This window comes from Arctopsyche grandis, chromosome 12 (assembly GCF_051622035.1).
Source record: "Arctopsyche grandis isolate Sample6627 chromosome 12, ASM5162203v2, whole genome shotgun sequence".
NCBI classification, from domain to species: domain Eukaryota; kingdom Metazoa; phylum Arthropoda; class Insecta; order Trichoptera; family Hydropsychidae; genus Arctopsyche; species Arctopsyche grandis.
In genome coordinates, this window is record NC_135366.1 from 4,803,144 (window position 1) to 4,821,487 (window position 18,344).

General features: G+C 37.0%; 2 protein-coding genes across 2 annotated transcripts; one reads left to right on the forward strand and one right to left on the reverse strand.

Moving 5' to 3' along the window:
- Window positions 1-3,103: 3,103 nt before the first annotated feature.
- Window positions 3,104-11,934, forward strand: LOC143919992 (ras-related protein M-Ras-like). The gene is made up of 5 exons (XM_077442640.1): window positions 3,104-3,228; window positions 7,962-8,223; window positions 8,300-8,453; window positions 10,572-10,734; window positions 10,810-11,934. The coding sequence occupies exons 2-5, from the start codon at window positions 8,031-8,033 to the stop codon at window positions 10,897-10,899; spliced, it is 600 nt and encodes a 199-aa protein (XP_077298766.1). The 5' UTR covers window positions 3,104-3,228; window positions 7,962-8,030; the 3' UTR covers window positions 10,900-11,934.
- Rtca (RNA 3'-terminal phosphate cyclase) lies at window positions 11,909-17,551 on the reverse strand. Its single transcript, XM_077442639.1, has 8 exons — window positions 17,387-17,551; window positions 17,173-17,290; window positions 16,986-17,112; window positions 14,985-15,312; window positions 14,269-14,393; window positions 14,045-14,192; window positions 13,865-13,975; window positions 11,909-12,604 (listed from the first exon to the last, which is right to left on the reverse strand). The coding sequence occupies exons 1-8, from the start codon at window positions 17,438-17,440 to the stop codon at window positions 12,521-12,523; spliced, it is 1,095 nt and encodes a 364-aa protein (XP_077298765.1). The 5' UTR covers window positions 17,441-17,551; the 3' UTR covers window positions 11,909-12,520.
- Window positions 17,552-18,344: the final 793 nt, after the last annotated feature.

The window sequence follows — 18,344 nt, forward strand, 5'->3', positions numbered from 1 at the left end:
TATCCTCGGGAAATTATAGCACATGTTATCAACCCTTCGAATGCACAATAATCCCCCCCCCCCCTCTCTAAATAGAGTACCTGAACATGCTACCCGACGCTTTTACGTGTGGCTTAAATATTTGAATAGAAATCAAATGAGATACAGGAGTAAATTAGTACTATTGTTTGAAATATGCACAGACATACTAAAATGCGTATATATTATGTACATATAATATAAGCGAATAACACTTCAAAGACAAAATATGGCGTTTTAGTTTTAATAAAATTTAAATCAATGAAGATAATAAAAAAACAATAGTTGTAGGTATGCATGCAAATTTATAGTTGAATAGGAAATTAAAATGCTGAATAGCAAAATATATATGTATGTTCACGAGTTACTCCCCTTGCAATTTGCTTTGAAAACCTCGCATAGTGTGTAAGTAAATCAATTAGGATTCGGAGTGGACTATTGATTATCATATTATGCTTTGGAGCAGAGTGTCACGGGTTCGATTCCCACCAGAGTCTCTAGTTTGTGACTGAAGGTCGATCGTTTCTTATCCGAGTTTGCCAATTTTTATGATTTTCATTAAAACGGTTGCTGTAAAATTGGCATCTCCTTTACTATCTCCCTTGCTAATCTCAAGTTATTCAGCGTCTTGAGGTTCGCCAATTTGATTATAAAATACTGCAAAAATTTCTCCATAGATGTCACTGTGGACGTTTGTATGAATTCGCATTGTATAAAATGCTTACATATTGAGTGTTCATGTTCTATGAAATAAAAAATAAATAAAAAAATTCTAGAGTTCGAAACAACATACAAATTCGCATTGTATTATATAAAATGCTTACATATTGTATTGATTGATAGACTGTATTTATATGTTTAAAGTACACTCGTCGCTTTGGAGCAGTCTGTAAAGGAGAGTGTTCATGTTCTATGAAATAATAAATTAATAAAAAAAATTTAGAGTGCGAAATTTTGATAATATTTTTGGATGGATGATAGTTTTCTATTTCAAGTTTTAAAACTTAACAATGTGATGATTAATAAATAGTGAAAAAATATATTGTGAATTCACAAAGTTCCCACTAATATTATTTACTGGACAAATTACTACAATATATGTATGAAAGAAAAGCTACAAATGTGGAACATAGGACATGTAGTATAAAATTACGGTACAAAAGTTGATTGTTATCAGTTAGTAGTGAACAAGACAAAATATCATTAGTAATGTAACGGGGTTCTCAATTTCTTACTTTAAAATATAATAGTCAATAAGTGTACAGAGGCAAGTCAACAACAATGAATAATATTGAACACAAATAACTTATAATCAGCGACGATTTATCATACATATATTGAAAATAAGTGTACAGAGGCAAGTCAACGACAATGAATAATATTGAACACAAATAACTTATAATCAGCGACGATTTATCATACATATATTGAAAATAAGCGCGCGCTTGCGGCCCCCGAATCTTGGGGCCCCAAAATGGGCCTTTGCCACCAAATTTTACAACTTACAAATTATTATCATTTTCCACAATACGTTCGTAAACCAAGAATAAATTAAATGAATATCTATTTTACATAGTATTTAAAAATAGTACCTATTTTATTCCAAAAACTTTACACGTGCAGGATGAATTAGACCGGCACCGCGCCTGCACCGGATACTAGGCTCAGTGTTGTATGGGTGGGTATGCATTGTTTCACACATCCCGGATGAATACCCGGGATGTGTGAAACCCACCCATACAACACCGAGCCTAGTATCCAGTGCAGGCGCGGTGCCGGTCTAATCCATCCTTCCCGTATAAAGGCGGCCTTAATGTTTCAAATACATATATGTATATAGTAAATAAATAAATAAAATATGGTTTCGTAAAATCCTTATGAAAACCCGGGTTTGGTGCAAACGATCGAAAAGCGCCAGGCAGATTGAAGCACAGATTATCTGGACGGCTGCTTTAAACGCAATTCTCGACTTCACGAATGAAAAATTGCACATCAGATGACGAGTAACTTTTCAATGCAATTATTAAAATGGTAATTATGAAAATTGAGTTGGATCTTTCTGGCGAGTTTTTAATAATTTAATAAGGAAAAATTCGGAACTAAAGTATCAAAAACACAGAACGTATACAGGGTAGGTATGTCGGGACTTCGGGTAGATTTCGCTTAGTGTAAGTGCGAGCAGTGCGCACGCATAAGGTACACGTGACGTTAATCTGTGGTTCAGTCTGTCTGGCGCTTTTCGATCGTTTGCACCGCATCGGAAAACCCATATACTAAAAAGGGGTCTACGTGACGAGCCAGAATGTTAAATTACAGAAAACACAAATATCGGAAGGCAAAGATCGAAAATCGAAAGATCTTAAGTCGAAAGACCAAAAAAAAAGGGTGCATGGTAAACGGTATATACTCACGTACATACTCACTTAATTTGCGCGAGCAGGGTACAACAGGAACAAGAGGAACAGGCTTTTCCTCCCGTATTCTGCGCGCGCACATTAATACGGGAGGAAAAGTATGTTTCTCTTGTTCCTGTTGTATCCTGCTCGCGCAAATTAAGTGAGTATGTACGTGAGTATATACCGTTTACCATGCACCCTTTTTTTTTGATCTTTCGACTTAAGATCTTTCGATTTTCGATCTTTGCCTTCCGATATTTGCGTTTCTGTAATTTAACATTCTGACTCGTCACGAAGACCGACTAAAAAGCATCATAAAAAACGAAGACAGCAAGTGGGGGCTTCAAATTTCAAATGCACCTGAGGCCCCCCATTTACTTGGTCTGCCACTGCTTATAATCAATAACAAACATCATATAACAGATTTTTTAAATCAAATTCAGGTATTATCAAAAGCATGCTCGCATTTTAAGTGTGAACACTCTCTTACAAATATATAGTAGCAATACTTCACACACTTTATCGATTGAATCTTTAAACGCAATAACTCAAGTAAATCATTGAAATGTTACAATATGATATTTTTATTTGTATATTTAGGATAATCTGATGGATATAAGGTGTAAGTGAAGAGAAATAATTAAAAAAAATAAAATGCAGACTAGTTTTGGGTGTGTTCACAAACGCTCACGTTTCGACCGCGCGTTTTCTCGAGCGTGTGTTGGCAGCGCGCGAGACAGGCGGCGTCCCGGTGTACGCGCCTTCGCCCCCCGCGCCCCCATCGCCCCCAACCACCGCAACACGACGACATGAGGTAAGACGACACCCCAATCAGGGACTGCGCCCCTCGAAAACCCACCCCTAACGACACCCCTTCTCGTGTCGTTTGACGTTTGACAGTTGACGAATGGAGTTGAAGGTCGCACCCACCCCGCCCCCTTTTTTACATACCTCATCAGAAAATCGCAAGTCTTCCTGGGAGTCTCAGACACTTCTCAGGGCCCCCGTCAACAGAACGCGCTCTGTTGCCGACGAACTGTCACTTCAGACTGACACACCCAACGTCATTGATCGATCAAAGTAATTATTATGAACTGACAGGATGTATTAAAACTGACAGCTATTATAATCATATATATATATGATATGGCTTTTTTTCTAAAATATTTTAACAATTTGGATGAATCGTTTGTGCCAATTGTATCTGAGATGCAAACCCAAAAAAAAATTAATCGTCTTGGAATCACTTTCAAAGTCTGTTTAATATTATTAGTTTATTTATTGGGTTCAAATTCAATTAATTTCATAGTTCAAATTTTAATTCATTGTTCAAATTTTTGTTTGTAGTTCAAATTTTAGTACACTTATAAAACAATTTTTCATCATCATCATCATTTACAGCCATTCGCCATCCACTGCTGGATGAAGGCCTCTCCAACACGCTTCCACTCGTCTCTGTTTTGCGCAACACTCATCCATCTCATTCCGCACATTTTTCTAATTTCGTTCACCCATCTTCCTTGCGGTCTTCCTTTTACTCTTTTGCCTTCTCTCGGGTACCATTCAAGCACTTCTTTTGTCCACCTTTCGTCCATCCTCCTAGCTACGTGACCCGCCCATTGCCATTTCAATCTCTTCACTCTATCCACTATGTCCACTACCCTTGTCATGCTTCTCACCCACGTGTTCCGCTTTCTGTCTTTCCTCGTTATGCCAAGCATACAGCGTTCCATACTTCTTTGAGTGCATTGGATTTTGTTTAGCATCTTGGCGTTCAGTGTCCAGGTTTCACATCCATACGTCATCACTGGCAAAACGCATTGATCAAAGATCCTTTTCTTCAGGCAGAGTGGCATTTTTGATTTAAAAACAGCATTCATCCGTCCAAATGCACTCCATCCTAATTTCATACGTCTCTTTATCTCTTCATCTTTACTACCAGACATGTCAATTATTTGACCTAAATATAAATAATTATTTACTACTTCTACTGGTTTACCATCTAAGGGGATGCTATCAGGCATGCAATAACTATTGAACATTAGTTTAGTCTTATCTACGTTAATTTTTAATCCTACTTTTCTACTTTCCCTGTCCAGCTGTGTTAGTCTGATGAGTAGGTAAGCTGAATCACGAGCTACTAAAACTATATCGTCTGCGAACCGAAGGTGACTCAAGAAGCGACCATTGATGCTTACTCCGGCTGTATCCCAATCCAAGTTCCTGAAAACTCCCTCAAGCACCGCATTGAATAACTTGGGCGAGATTGTATCTCCTTGTCTTACTCCTTTTCCTATGCTAAATCTATCTGTACCTGAAAAAATTTTAACCGAAGCTGTGGCATTCTTATATATTGCAGCTAACAGTCCCACATAGGGTTCCGGCACTCCCTGTGTTTGTAGAGCGTTAAGTACTGCATTATGACTAACTGTATCGAAGGCTTTCTCATAATCGACGAAACCAAGGCACAATGGCCGTTGATATTCGTTGGCACGCTCGATTAGTTCGCCAACTACTTGGAGGTGGTCCATTGTGCTGAAATTTGCCCTAAACCCTGCCTGCTCTATAGGTTGGTTCTCGTCGAGGATATTCTTCAGCCTTTCTGTAATAACCTTCGTGAAGAGCTTGTAGATCGCTGAAAGTAAACTAATGGGTCGGTAGTTCTTGATATCGCTTTTGTCGCCTTTTTTGTGTATTAAAATGATAGTTGCGTTATTCCATCCTTCTGGTATAGCTTGGTTAATTTTTCATATATGTATTTAAATAAAATAAAAATTATACGAGCCATTCCGTTACGTTTATTTAAGAATTGATACAATTCGTTCATTTTTTCTGATATTTATTCAGTTATAAAAAAGCCTGTCGACTTTTGTTATTATTTTTTTTATACATATGTATACCTATGTATTCTTTTTACATCAATTATTTTCGCATTACCTCTGTAGCATTATGGATCCCATTGTATGAATAACTACACTGAGTAAGTGAATAAGTGAGACAAAAATGTTTTTGAACTGCCTCAGTAAATCAACAATAGCTTAAGAAAAATAATATTTTTCACTTAAAATTCGCTAGATAATTAATTTTGCATATTTTAAAGCAATAAAAAATCACAGTCAATAGAAAAACGTCTGGCTATTGATTCCAATACTCACTTTTGGCACAGCAATACTAGATTTTGAATTAAATACTGCCAAAGCCAGAAATCTGTAAATCTCGTTTAAGATATTAAACGAGAGCAAGCCAACAAATATCATTTTCATACTCCAATTCATTCCAAACAATTCCAGCTTATTGTTTCAACTGCTTAATATGAGTATCAAAAAAAAAACTTATCAAAATACTCGGGTCAAAGCGCTTATTAATTATCATTGTTTTGAAAATATCGACTATCTGTACCTCAAGTGTTGACTTAAAGTAGACTAGTTTTTATTATTCATATAATATTTCTTACAGACTATAATGTATTGAAAATTCTACTATAAATTAGCGTGAAAGGACATACAATTTGAAAGGTTTTCGGATTGCGCAACATTTCCAACGATAATAATATACTTTTTGTACTTGATATGTCGTTTTAAATGATTTTCAAACTGTTTATTCAAACGTGTATTTATATTTAAAAGTCAATTACATATACATGAACCTACATATATAGAATGAGGCTTCTTCAAATTTCACAATACTATACGTTTATCCAAAGCGCTGGTTTTGGAATCATACTTAAATCCATTGCCTACGTACATATGTATGGTTCACGTTAGTTTGCAGATTTCAAAAAAAACAATTTTAGAATACCAAGAGTATACTTTATGCATAGAGATTTGACGTGACAACCGATCGTGTCTATGAGACGCGGGGAAGAGGGGACCTGAGCGTCTAATATGTGCTCCTGATATTGAGCGCCTGAGTTGAAATGGGTGGCGTCAGCGTCAGATGCGCCTAAGCATGCGCGGGAGTGTACACTTCTTCTTCTTCTTCTAATACCGAATCCATATTCGGATGTAGGCGACTACCATGGGCAGACATCTTTTATGGCCCGTGCGAATTCTTCCCTATCATGGCCAAGCCGAAATAACTTTTCCGCATGTTCCAGAGCCAAGAGAGCTTCTTTCTCCCAAGCCACCGTTTGCCTTCTATTATTGTTTGTAGAAGGCGAGATTTGGGGCCGCGAATAATGTGGCCAAAGTATTTCATCTTACGGCGCTTCACCGTGTCAAGAAGCTCTCTTTTTATGAAGAAGCTGGAGGACTGTTTCGTTTCTTACATGCTCCTTCCACGAGTTCTTTAGAATCCTTCGGGAACACCACATTTCACGTAACACGCATACACACATCCACGAAGACACACACACACATTCATTCATCTTTTCAACGGGTGGTTTTCCGAAGCCACCCGTTGAAATCAATGGGCACAACACTAGTAACGTTATATTTTTAGTGTGCAGACACGGTGGTACGCGGCACGCGTTTTTTTTTTAGACAGTTTTGCACATGTAAACAAACACTAGCACGCCTGATTGATGCCAGGCCAAAATTCACCCCCTGGAGCGTTTTCGGCCATATATTTTCCTTATATTGACACACATACATAGGTTTGACAGTTATCGATAACAGTGATTCCCATATTTGAAGATATGTAGGAGAAAACTGTTGAAATAATAAGATTGTACGAATTAACAATGGCATAAAACACGCCCATTCACAGCTAGAGCCTACCTAGGCATGCCGTGCCATACGATTCTGTGTGCCTTAATTGTTTTCTCAAAGTATCGCAGACGTTAATGAAAGTCGATGCGCGCACGTACGCATTTCCGAAAATGCATCGAGCACGGCTTCGTCTAGTAATCGTTGATTTAAATCAGTCTAAATCGAATATTTTAGCTTCCACCTTCTCGTGGCCTTCACTGAACAGATTTGTGATACAAAGTTGCTTATTTTTTGCTTACATTTATAACAAAGAGGAGCTTTTTCATATTTTATGCACGATATATATAATACAACATAAAAAATATTTGTTCTAATTGGAAAATCAGTTAGTAGTGAACATTAGCACCATTGAAAGCGCAAGAGTTTCTCTTTAATGCAATTTTTATTCTTGCAACTATGAAATTTAACAGGCCAGTAATTGTACATTGGCTAACAAACGATGTACCAGCAAAATTTATTGGATATTTACATTCTTTGAATTATTAATTAAACCATTAATTTTGTTGGCTTGGTCAGGCTCAATTTTCTCTTTGATATTATCTAACTTTTGGCAATGATAATGTTCCAAAACTGATAAAACTCACAATAATCATAGATAAAACTCTTATTTGATTGATAATGAATTCCAATAAGTACTCTTTTTAATCAACAATAAATACATCTTTGATATTGTACATACATATAAGTCATTTGTATTCTTAATGTCATCGATATTGACGTGTTATTATCACACGTACATATGTCGATTAGTTTCATTGGAAATACATTTTGTGGTGAATACATATGTACTGTGACATCACTTGAAAGTTGTAGCTTATTGTCGTGTGTTGATTTTCAGGTAATACGATTGGATATTGAAAGAAGACTGGTTAACTCGGCGGTTTGAAGCGTACTTAAAGCTTTCACGATGACGCGACCGGGCCCGCCCAACGACAATCTCCCCAAAGTCAAGCTGGTAGTAGTCGGCGACGGGGGCGTCGGAAAGAGTGCCATAACGATACAGTTCTTCCAGAAGCTGTTCGTGACCGACTACGATCCGACAATCGAAGACAGCTACATACAACATACAGAAGTCGACGGGCAGTGGTGTGTGCTAGATGGTTCGTATTGTATTATGTATGTCTATAATGTGTGATGTGAACCTGGTGTGTCTCAATGTTTGAATTGTTGTTGCAGTTCTGGACACTGCCGGACAGGAAGAATTTAGCGCCATGCGGGAACAGTATATGAGAAAAGGAGACGGATTTCTCTTGGTGTACTCGGTCACCGACAAACAGAGCTATGAAAACATCGGCAACTTTCACACGCAAATATTACGAGTCAAAGACAGGTATTGTATCGAATTTGAATCTAAACTGTGGTTTATAATTATTAGATTTATAGTAATAGGGATAGATAGTTAGATGGGTTTGGTGCAAACGATCGACAAGCGCCAGATAGACTGAACCACAGATTAACTGAATGGCTGCTTTAAACGCAATTCTCGACTTCACAAATGATAGATTGCACATCAGATGACGAGTAACCTTTCGATGTGCACAGATGCAATTATTAAAATGGTAATTATTAAAATTGAGTTGGATCTTTCTGGCGAGTTGGATCTTTAAGGCAAAATTCGGAACTAAAGTATCAGAAGCACAGAACGTATACAGGGTAGGTATGTCGGGACTTCGGGTAGATTTCGCTTAGTGTAAGTGCGAGCAGTGCGCACGCATAACGCTACACGTGTCGTTAATCTGTGGTTCAGTCTGTCTGGCACTTGTCGATCGTTTGCACCGCATCGAGCTAGATACATCATAAGCAGCATAGATCAATGTGTAATGCTTCAATTGTGTGGTCACGGGTTCAATCCCTAGCTTTCCTACTGGTCAGACTTTGGATATGTAAGATAGCCAGCAGCATAGCTCGGTCGTTAAGCTTCTGCTTAGCGTCGTGAGGTGCCAGGTTCGATCCCAGGGCCGGGCCTCGAGTGAAAAATGAATTTTTTAGAGTATGCTGTTAGTCAGACCTGGATTTGTGACTCCAGGTTGATCGTTTCCTATCAGAGTTTGCCAATTTTCTCTGATTTCATTGTTAAACCGGTTCTCGGTAAAAATTGGCTAAAATCCTTCCTATATACAATATGTCACCTATAATTTGTGATTGATTAATGTGCAATAAATAAGTTTGTGTACAATTTGATAGATGTCTCATTGATTTGCGAGTTTTTCATTGTCTCGTAATTCAGGGACTTATACAATGAATAAAAAATGCTGCAATATTTGTAATTGGCCAGAAAGGCGCATTGGGGTTGCCTGTAATGCCTTCCTGGTATGTAATAAATAAAAAAATATCACAGTTATCGTACATATCCAAGACTTGGCTATGCAATGTTTACTTGAGGTGTGCGTGCATTGCACGGCACATTTCAGGTATCAATTCCTAACGCATGTGCGCTTTATGTGTTCGTGCGTTGTTGTTTATTTTGTACTTGGTTATGTACAGTGTGGTTTTTTTCATTAGAGCAGTGATGTGCGATATTCATGAACAACCGTCTCGTTCTCCGATGAAAGGGTCTCTTAGGCTGTATTCGTTGGGGGGGGGGGTGGTGGCCTCATGTTGAGGGCTTTAAGGGTCGAATTCTTCGACCGTTAAAGCGGGCTTAGTATGCAATAGGCAGAAAAACGCACGATTGCTTTTGGTCAGAAATATGCCTGGGATATAATAAGACCGAATGCGAAATTTTGTGGTCACTGGTTGAATCCCTGGCATTGTGCCGCGGGCCTGAACTTGGATATGCAACTCCAAGGTCGATCATGTCCTATCAGGGTTTGCCAATTTATCTGATTTCATTGAAACAGTTCCAACGAATTGACAACCCTGTCCTTTTTCTCGCAAAATTTTAGTTTACAGCATCTCGGGGAGATGCCAATTTACAGGATACGTTTAAATGAAAATCAGAAAAATTGGCAAACTTTGATAGGAAACGATCGACCTAGAGTCACAAACCAAGGTCTTACCAGCAGAATCCAGTGGGATTTGAACCCGTGACAACTCTGCTCGAAAGCATTAAATGCTAACCACTAGTCTACGCTGCTGGTTAATATTTTATTATGAAAATTAAGTCTAAAAGAAATACAGAAATGCTAAAGCTAACCATTCTATTCACTAAAATAAAACATGAAATTGCTTAAATTTAATAAAAATAAAGCTCAAAATACAAGTCTTTTCAGTTTGCAAGATTTATTAATAGTTTCTAATAACGATATGTGGATAGTTTCATTAATAAGGAATTCTTAGTTACAATTTTGGTAAATTCAGTCAATTTTCAAAATACTTGGGACACCAATAAGTGACTCGGATAACATTCTAACAATTTCAATGAGCCTTTCAATTCCCTATTAATAAAAATTTAAACAATTCATTTCATAACTAACCGATTTATAGGAAATTATTCTTGTATTTTCAGGGACGTATATCCAATGTTGTTGGTAGCTAATAAAGTGGATTTAGTGCATTTGAGAAAGGTTTCCGAGGAAGCCGGTCGCGAATTGGCTCACAAGCTTGCTATTCCTTATATTGAAACGAGTGCCAAAGATCCTCCTCTGAACGTCGACGCAGCATTTCACGAGGTATATTCATAAATAATCAATTTAATACAAATGCGATTATAGCAATTATACATGTGTGCACAATTTAACTTTCAGGTCGTTAGAATTATAAGGAATCAGCCGCCGGCTGAGTTGGAGAAGAATCGTCGCAGGCGTCGACTATCATCAAAGTGCGTTTTATTTTGAAGCAACTGTTGGCGCATTTTATATGATGATTCGATGTAGCGACGGTAACCTTTTTCGCCGTCGCCAATTCAAAGTTTTTTTCTCATTGACGGCTCGGTGCCAATAATATGTACGGTCAATGTTGTATGTATATTGTCTATTCGGATGCAAAGCGAATCTTATGTGTGAGATTCTCACGAGCGTTCCGACAACGGAACGTCTTACTACCTCGAATAATTTGGCATTTATATTTTAAAAGTATATACATATGTGTATAATAATATGAAATAAATAAAGTTATACGATCAAAAAGTATGGATTGTGTGTGTAATGGATAATCTTACGTTGTACTTAAAGAATGTGCGTTCAAATGCGAGCACTTTTCCTTTGTATGATCGATGCCAATATATTAATTTATACAATTAAGCTATAAGGAATTGAATGTAATTATCAAAAAACAAAAAAAAACATGCTTATTACTTTCATTAAATTGTGTAAAACATGATAAATGGTAAATTTAAAAATATATATGTATTATGATATGATCATTTTCATATGTAACGAGTAGACAGTTTAATGAGAAAAAAAACTTTAAAGTTTTAATGTAATTTTGATTTAATTAAAACAATGCGATTCAAGTCGCAATCAAAAATGCAACGTTGATGATATTTATGTATATAATAATAGAATTTCAAATGACAATATATATATATATGAGATTATCTGAAAAACGAGCCGACGTTAAAAAATCGGCCATTTTGTTTGTGCTAAAAATTATTAAAGAAAAAAGAATGAATGAAAATGTAGGCTTTCGTGTGTGTGTGTGAGCTGATTTTAATCATCGTCATCCAAAGAAATATTAGTTTAGTATTTATTTCCTAACGTATATAAGTTTTTAACTGTGATGCTTTTTACAATACTCTCCTAATACATAGATAAAGAAAAATATGCGCAAAACTATAAATTTTTGTACGCCCGATATATTATATGTGTATGTATTCGTGTCATGAATGAAATACAGGTAGTTCTTAACGAAATACATATTTATTTTTATAATGTGCAATGCTTTTTACGTTTAAGCTTTCAAAGTGTGGAATAAATATATATATATAGAAAGTTGCATAAATCAATATTTATAGCTTTATTTTAGGTGTACGTATTAATCCGAGGCAATTGAGATCTACCTGTACGCGTGAATGCAATTATACCCGTCTGAAATTATTTAGAATTAGTCAGAATTTTATCTAAAGGAGGATAAAATTGACTGACGCACAAATTGTAACCCAAGTTCAAATACTTTGAGGCTTAAATTATTTATCCAAAGATTTTTTTAAAAAAAACCTTTATTATTATTATTGTATATGTACTAAACGGACGTTTATTTTCGTAAAATGATTGGTTTAAAATATATTATACGTTACTTCAAGTGTTCACTGTTTGTCGTATATATACAATATATAATTATGTATTGACTGTATTTTACTCATATAATATTAAAAAAACAAAAACTCAAAACAAATCTGGCTTGTTATTATGCGTGTGTTAATAATTATAATACGAAACACAATTTACAATTACATATATTATACATATTACATTATAAATATAACAAACTATTTACAAGAGTATTTAATATTACATTTTATTTTACATTCTTATTGATAAGTCCAAGTCCGGTACAAGATATAATATTTGTACTCTGCTCTTCGGTGATTATAAATTTTACCTGTAATACATAATATAAAAAAAAATAGTAATCTATATCAATAAAGCATGAAGCAGAGAAGTGACGTAACCAATAAAATAAATTCAAGAAGTATCATCATATTGTAACGTGGGAACATGAGAGAGAGTATCCACTGTCTAAGTGCATTCGTGGGTGAATAATAGGAACCCCAGATAAGGCTAACGGGACTGCCCGAGTAAGTGCCCGAACAAAATGTAAGCCGAAGTTCTCACAGACCTGGGCGAGGGCATGCGTAAACAATAGACCTTTACGTGCCTAGACAATGGATCAGGGAAGCTGTAGTGTGCAACTTGTCCTTTATAAGGAGGTACACACAATAGATCAGATTATTCTGGAGTGGGCGATGTTTCCGTGTGGACCTCTTGAATCGTTGAATAATTGCTTTGAAGCGACTTTGGCCTTTAATTTGAATTCTGAACCTACCCTTACGCAACGATAGCATATTCAGCCTGTACCATCCCATTGCAGGGTGTAAGCCTCCTCCAGGTCATACCATCTCGATCTGGCATGAGTCAGCCTTGACCAATATACACGTATGTTCTTTGTGTCATCGGGCCATCTGGCCCATTCGTCTTTTCCCGTCTCTTGAGTTTCCATCCGGAGACACATTCTGTCTAGCGTTCATCCGAGATTCTGCAGAAATGACCGACCCATTTCCACTTCAGTCTTGTGCTAGACAACATCCTTGACCTAAGTGTGTCTTCTGACTGTCTTTTAATGGAATTGTAGGAATGTATCCCAAATCGAGGTCAGTGATCTCATCCACTTCCCCAAAAATCAAGTTGTACGATTGCATCATCGCGTTTCTGTACGAGCATGTAAAGCCAACCTTGGCCAAAATATCTTCGCTCACACAAGGACACAGATTCGATTCGATCCGCGTGAGCGATCTCTTCGAACAACCTTGAGCCACATCTCCACAATGAATGACCTCGAGCCTGATGGAACCCGAAAGCATGATCTCATCATACAGCTACGCACCAAACAACCGCAAGCCTGTTAGGCCTAGGAGCTTGATGACATCACACAGATACGCATTGCCCAACCAACTAAGCAGCAGCTTCAGTCACCAGTGGAACCTCTGGAATTAAGGCAACCCACTTCCAATGTTTTAAATACATACACGAAGAACGAGAACTTGTTCGCAGCAACTTGAAACTGTATATCGATTGATAATTTCTATACGTAAGTTACGCCACTTCACTGTTGAGTGTTTCAATTTTTATAAAAAAAACATACCTTTGTAAGCTTTTCTGTGATATAAATAGCCGTCTTTGTATGCATGGTAATTTCACCAACTCTGATTGAAGACACACCTTCGGCGAGAGCCATTAATATAATCAATTGATCCTAAACAACACATCATCAAATTAACACATACTTAAAAACAACCAATATAAAATCAAAAATACTCATTACTTGTGTGTAAGAATCGACACAAGCGCCGACCGATACGGCATCGACTATATCTTTAGCGGCCGAAGAACCAACGGCTTGAGCTTTAATGCCCCTCTTTCCGAGACCTGCTCCACCGATGATACAACCTTCAGTCGTTTCACAGACCAATCTATGTGTAATAAACAAACGATTTAAAAGCTTAAATACAAATCAAAATGAAATATATACACAGAAGCAATTCTAACACTATTCCACTGGCATTATGAGCCGCAATGTCAGTAGTTTCTTTATAAGATTCAATATTGACGTTCACACCACGTAGTGAGTCTCTAAATGTTTGCTTCGCTCCATCAGCAGTTTGAGAAGACATCTGTAAAACCAAACCAATACATACAATCCTTTTAACCCTTTGAGTACTGATGTCATTTCTGTTAAAAGCCCGCCACGCTGAAAATTCCGCCTACATTTCCAATTAGAATTATTTAGAAATCCAATAGAAATCGGGTATAAAAATTTTGGCTAATCCAAACAAACCCTAGATAACTACCGCCGAGGATTTCAAGTTTTGTAAAGGTGCGTTTAGACTCTCTAATATATCTTACAACAATATAAAATAAACAAAGGAAGTCTATTAATGAATGTATTTTTCCAAAACTAGTTCCATCTTCTTCATTGTTGTTAAAATGTAATGCTCACAATCTAAATGTCAAGCCACAATCTAAAATACTCAGCGGTTAGGGATTTCCATCGAGACATTCTGCTATGGTTATAAATTCAGAAATTCCGGTGTAAACCAGTCTTTATAAACATTGACACGGATTACACGACCCATGTTCAATACATTTTTTTTCAATGCTCCCTGGAAAGGCTTAGCAGGTAGTATTCTTGTTTGCTTTGTACATGCTCAATATACAACGCCAGCACTCAAAAGGGTTAAACATAGTATATTAAATTATAATACCTGTACGTGAAGAGTTCCAGCGACGTAGCTCCATCCATGAATACACTTGGGCTTTCCAGCGACGGTCATATTAACACCTTTCAATGACTTTATCGGTTCAACGTCGACTGTAACATGTCCTCCACCTCTTGGGAAGTATCCACGCTTGTGCAAATCGAGGTCGAAAGAAGCACCGCCGAATTTTTCCATGTTCGGTCTGAAAACTTCAGTGGTGAAGTCTATCTGCGGAGCCATCTCGGCATTCGTCCCACCTTTGAGTTGCAGTACGACTTTACTATCGGCGAATAGAGCGCAAGGTAATGCGACTTGCAATAGAAGGCTTATAGATCTGAAATTGAATAAAGTCAAAAATAGTATCAGTGGCGTCGCTAGGGGTGGTGTCACCTGGTGCGGTAAAACAATTGTCTTCCGCCCCCCTCTCTATCAACTTCCCCCATGGAATTTCTCTTGGAGTCCATTCTTTGACAAGTGTCTCCTTCATATGATTTGCCAGAACATTAATAAACTCATTCTGAGTTTCTGGTGAAAGATGAGATATAGATGATTGAAGTGCACTTGTGTTCAGCTTTTAATCTTATTAGGTGCTCTTTCAGCACTGGATCATATTTAGAAAGCATCTTAACCATCTCAAGAAAGTTTCCTTCATATAATGAACCTTAGATTTTGCTTGGCAAGAAACAATGTGATATCAAGCAGCCTGCGCAAAATATCCCTCCACTTTTTCTTCTCCACATTCAACAAAGCAATATGTAGGACGTGGGAAGGTATTTTGGCCATATCCTGGCCTATGAAAACGATATTGTGTTTGTAAGAGGATCGTTTATTTATATTCTGTTGATACTAGAGTAATTGTATGTACGAAGAAGCTAGTTGCTCAGCTTCGGAGAAGTGAGCTGGCTGAACTCCAGAGGTTCACTCTGGCGTTTCGAGCTGGTGCATCGGTTTATATATTGTAGTTCGATGCGTGCCGTGCGCAGATGCATTTGTCTACAGGTCACGTATTTTAACTGTATGATAACCTCAGCGTCTGTGGGTCGATTGTACACATGTGTGGTACAAACGAAGTTCCGCTTGAATTATTCGCGGTATTTCAGAGGCATCTAAATGTCGTTAATTTTGGAGCTTGGTGATGAAGGCGTCTGCACGTCGTTCATTTAACGATCCAGTGATAAAATCTTTCTTCTGGAATAGTCGAATGGGTCGTTGCCCTCGAGTAGTGAAGATAATTCCAGGCGAGATTAGTTCTGCAAGATTGTACATGAATGCAATGATGCCATCGTAAGCTTGTGTATTGTTGTAAAATAGATGACACTGGCTTTGATTCGGAATTGCACAAGTTGTGCTACATATATTCCTACAAATATATTTGGCATCAATTGTTTTGTTCAACCTATGTATGTATGTAAATCCTGTTGCCAATGTTTTCCATTTTTTTCAAAACAACATACATACATACATATATATATGCTCCTGAGATTTCTCGTGATTACTTATTTTTGGGTTAAGTCTCCACCATGTTTGAAACCCAGTCACAAAACTGGACGTTGTATTTATAACTGTAACAGCAAAGAGTCGGCAGCAAAAGCAATATCATTTCTCGCTGATGGTTGAGTAAATCATCCATCATCATTGTTGATTGTTATGACTTATGAGAGAGAAGCACCAAAAGAAAAGCTAAGTTCACACATTTCTAGATTGCGTCTCCATCTGACTGAATCAATTAACCTTCTTACCTTTAGGTGCATACACTGATTTCTCAGGAATTCGAACAAAAGCCAATTATGGCTCATATTTGATGCTATATGTAGCTGCACCAGACAGATTTCGCGGTAGCTGTATAAATACAGAAAGCAGTATATATACAGAAATTGCAATGAGACCATCATACAACGAAAACTTTGGTGTCACCCCAAAAGTGGTGTCACCCGGTGCAGACCGCATTCCCCGCACGGGCTTAGCGACGCTTCTGAGTATGTAACATATTAAAATGAAAGAACATACCCTGCCGTTTGGGTGTCTGCATAATACTCCCCGCCTTTTATATTCCCGGGTACAAATTCGACTTCGGTTGAGCCAATTTCAGCACCTCTTAAGCGTCCTCCAGACATGTCACGTACTAGTTGCAGTCCTACATTCGAAATTGAGTTATAATTTCAGTTTTATATATGTTACTTTATTATTCATATACCTTTCAAGTGTTGGGCGGCCAGTCCCGGTTTGCTTCTTCCAGCTCTAATTTTGAGTATTTTTATTGCAATTCCACACAGTGCACTCAAAGTGACTGACATACGCAGTATTTGACCGCCCTAAATGTGTAACATGTTAAAGTTGAGGTTAAGCATTCAAAATTAATATATTTAATTGATTGATCCTTATTTAAATGAGATAATTTAGAAAATTACGCCTTCTAAAACGCTGCCATCAATTTCAATCAACTGTGGATTAGAACACGACATTTTAAAATTGTGCAATATTTGAAAACAACCGGCGAAGTGTCAAATGTGACATTCAGAAATGCCACTACATAAATTACGTGCACACGTGTGGGCCGTAAATATATGAAAAGTGGCCATTTAGGATTGTAAATAGGTTTTTGAGCTCTTTTTCCTATTATGCTTTAGATTAACATTAGAATAATATAATACTGTGATTACTAACCAAATTAAATTAAAATTGTAAAATAGAAAATGATCAGTAGATCAGTAGCTATTAAAATAGATATAAGATGTATTGTGAACATAATTTCGTAATAATAAAAAGCATTTAAAAATCAAAATCAAAAATCAAAAGTGGCCATTTACAATTTCATATAAGTAAACAGATTATTGCGCAAATTGCAATCTTTGCCACAAAAATAGCGAATACGGAATATCTGATACTCGAGTTCTCGTTATCATAATATTTCTCGTATTAGCTTTCGATTAATGGAATTTTTGGGTGCCAGATGTTCCGTGATCGAGATTTTAGTGACGTGCTCGAGATCGCTTTTTGTGGAATAATCACTGAACCTTTCATATATAACCAAACTATGGACTCGGAGTCGTAGTCGCAACTTTATGGTTGGAGTCGGAGTCATTAAAAATAAAGTTAAGCCGTATTTATTTTTTACTTAATAATAAATGTATATGCATACTGAATTGTAACTACTCGCTAAGAGTGATATGGTTAGTGTAACACTCAGTATATGGTTAGTGTTGCTGAACGGATACGAAATATGGACGCTATTCGTGGCAAACTAGAACAAGATAGAGTCCTTTGATATTATGGAGGATGAACGAATGAGACGACTGGCATGTTAATGCACGTGTTTATTATATGACAGCTGAAGACAGAGTGAGTAGTAGCTCTCCGAACCCAGCC

Bases quoted from the DNA above. Each gene is read 5' to 3' on its own strand.
- LOC143919992 (XM_077442640.1), top strand. From the start codon at position 8,031: ATGACGCGACCGGGCCCGCCCAACGACAATCTCCCCAAAGTCAAGCTG. The intron at 8,224-8,299 runs GTTCGTATTGTA...TTGTTGTTGCAG, and splicing joins GCAGTGGTGTGTGCTAGATG to TTCTGGACACTGCCGGACAG. The intron at 10,735-10,809 runs GTATATTCATAA...TTTAACTTTCAG, and splicing joins TCGACGCAGCATTTCACGAG to GTCGTTAGAATTATAAGGAA.
- Rtca (XM_077442639.1), bottom strand. From the start codon at position 17,440: ATGTCGTGTTCTAATCCACAGTTGATTGAAATTGATGGCAGCGTTTTA. The intron at 15,313-16,985 runs GTATGTTCTTTC...ATTCAATTTCAG, and splicing joins GCAGACACCCAAACGGCAGG to ATCTATAAGCCTTCTATTGC. The intron at 14,193-14,268 runs GTTAGAATTGCT...TATTACACATAG, and splicing joins CATAATGCCAGTGGAATAGT to ATTGGTCTGTGAAACGACTG.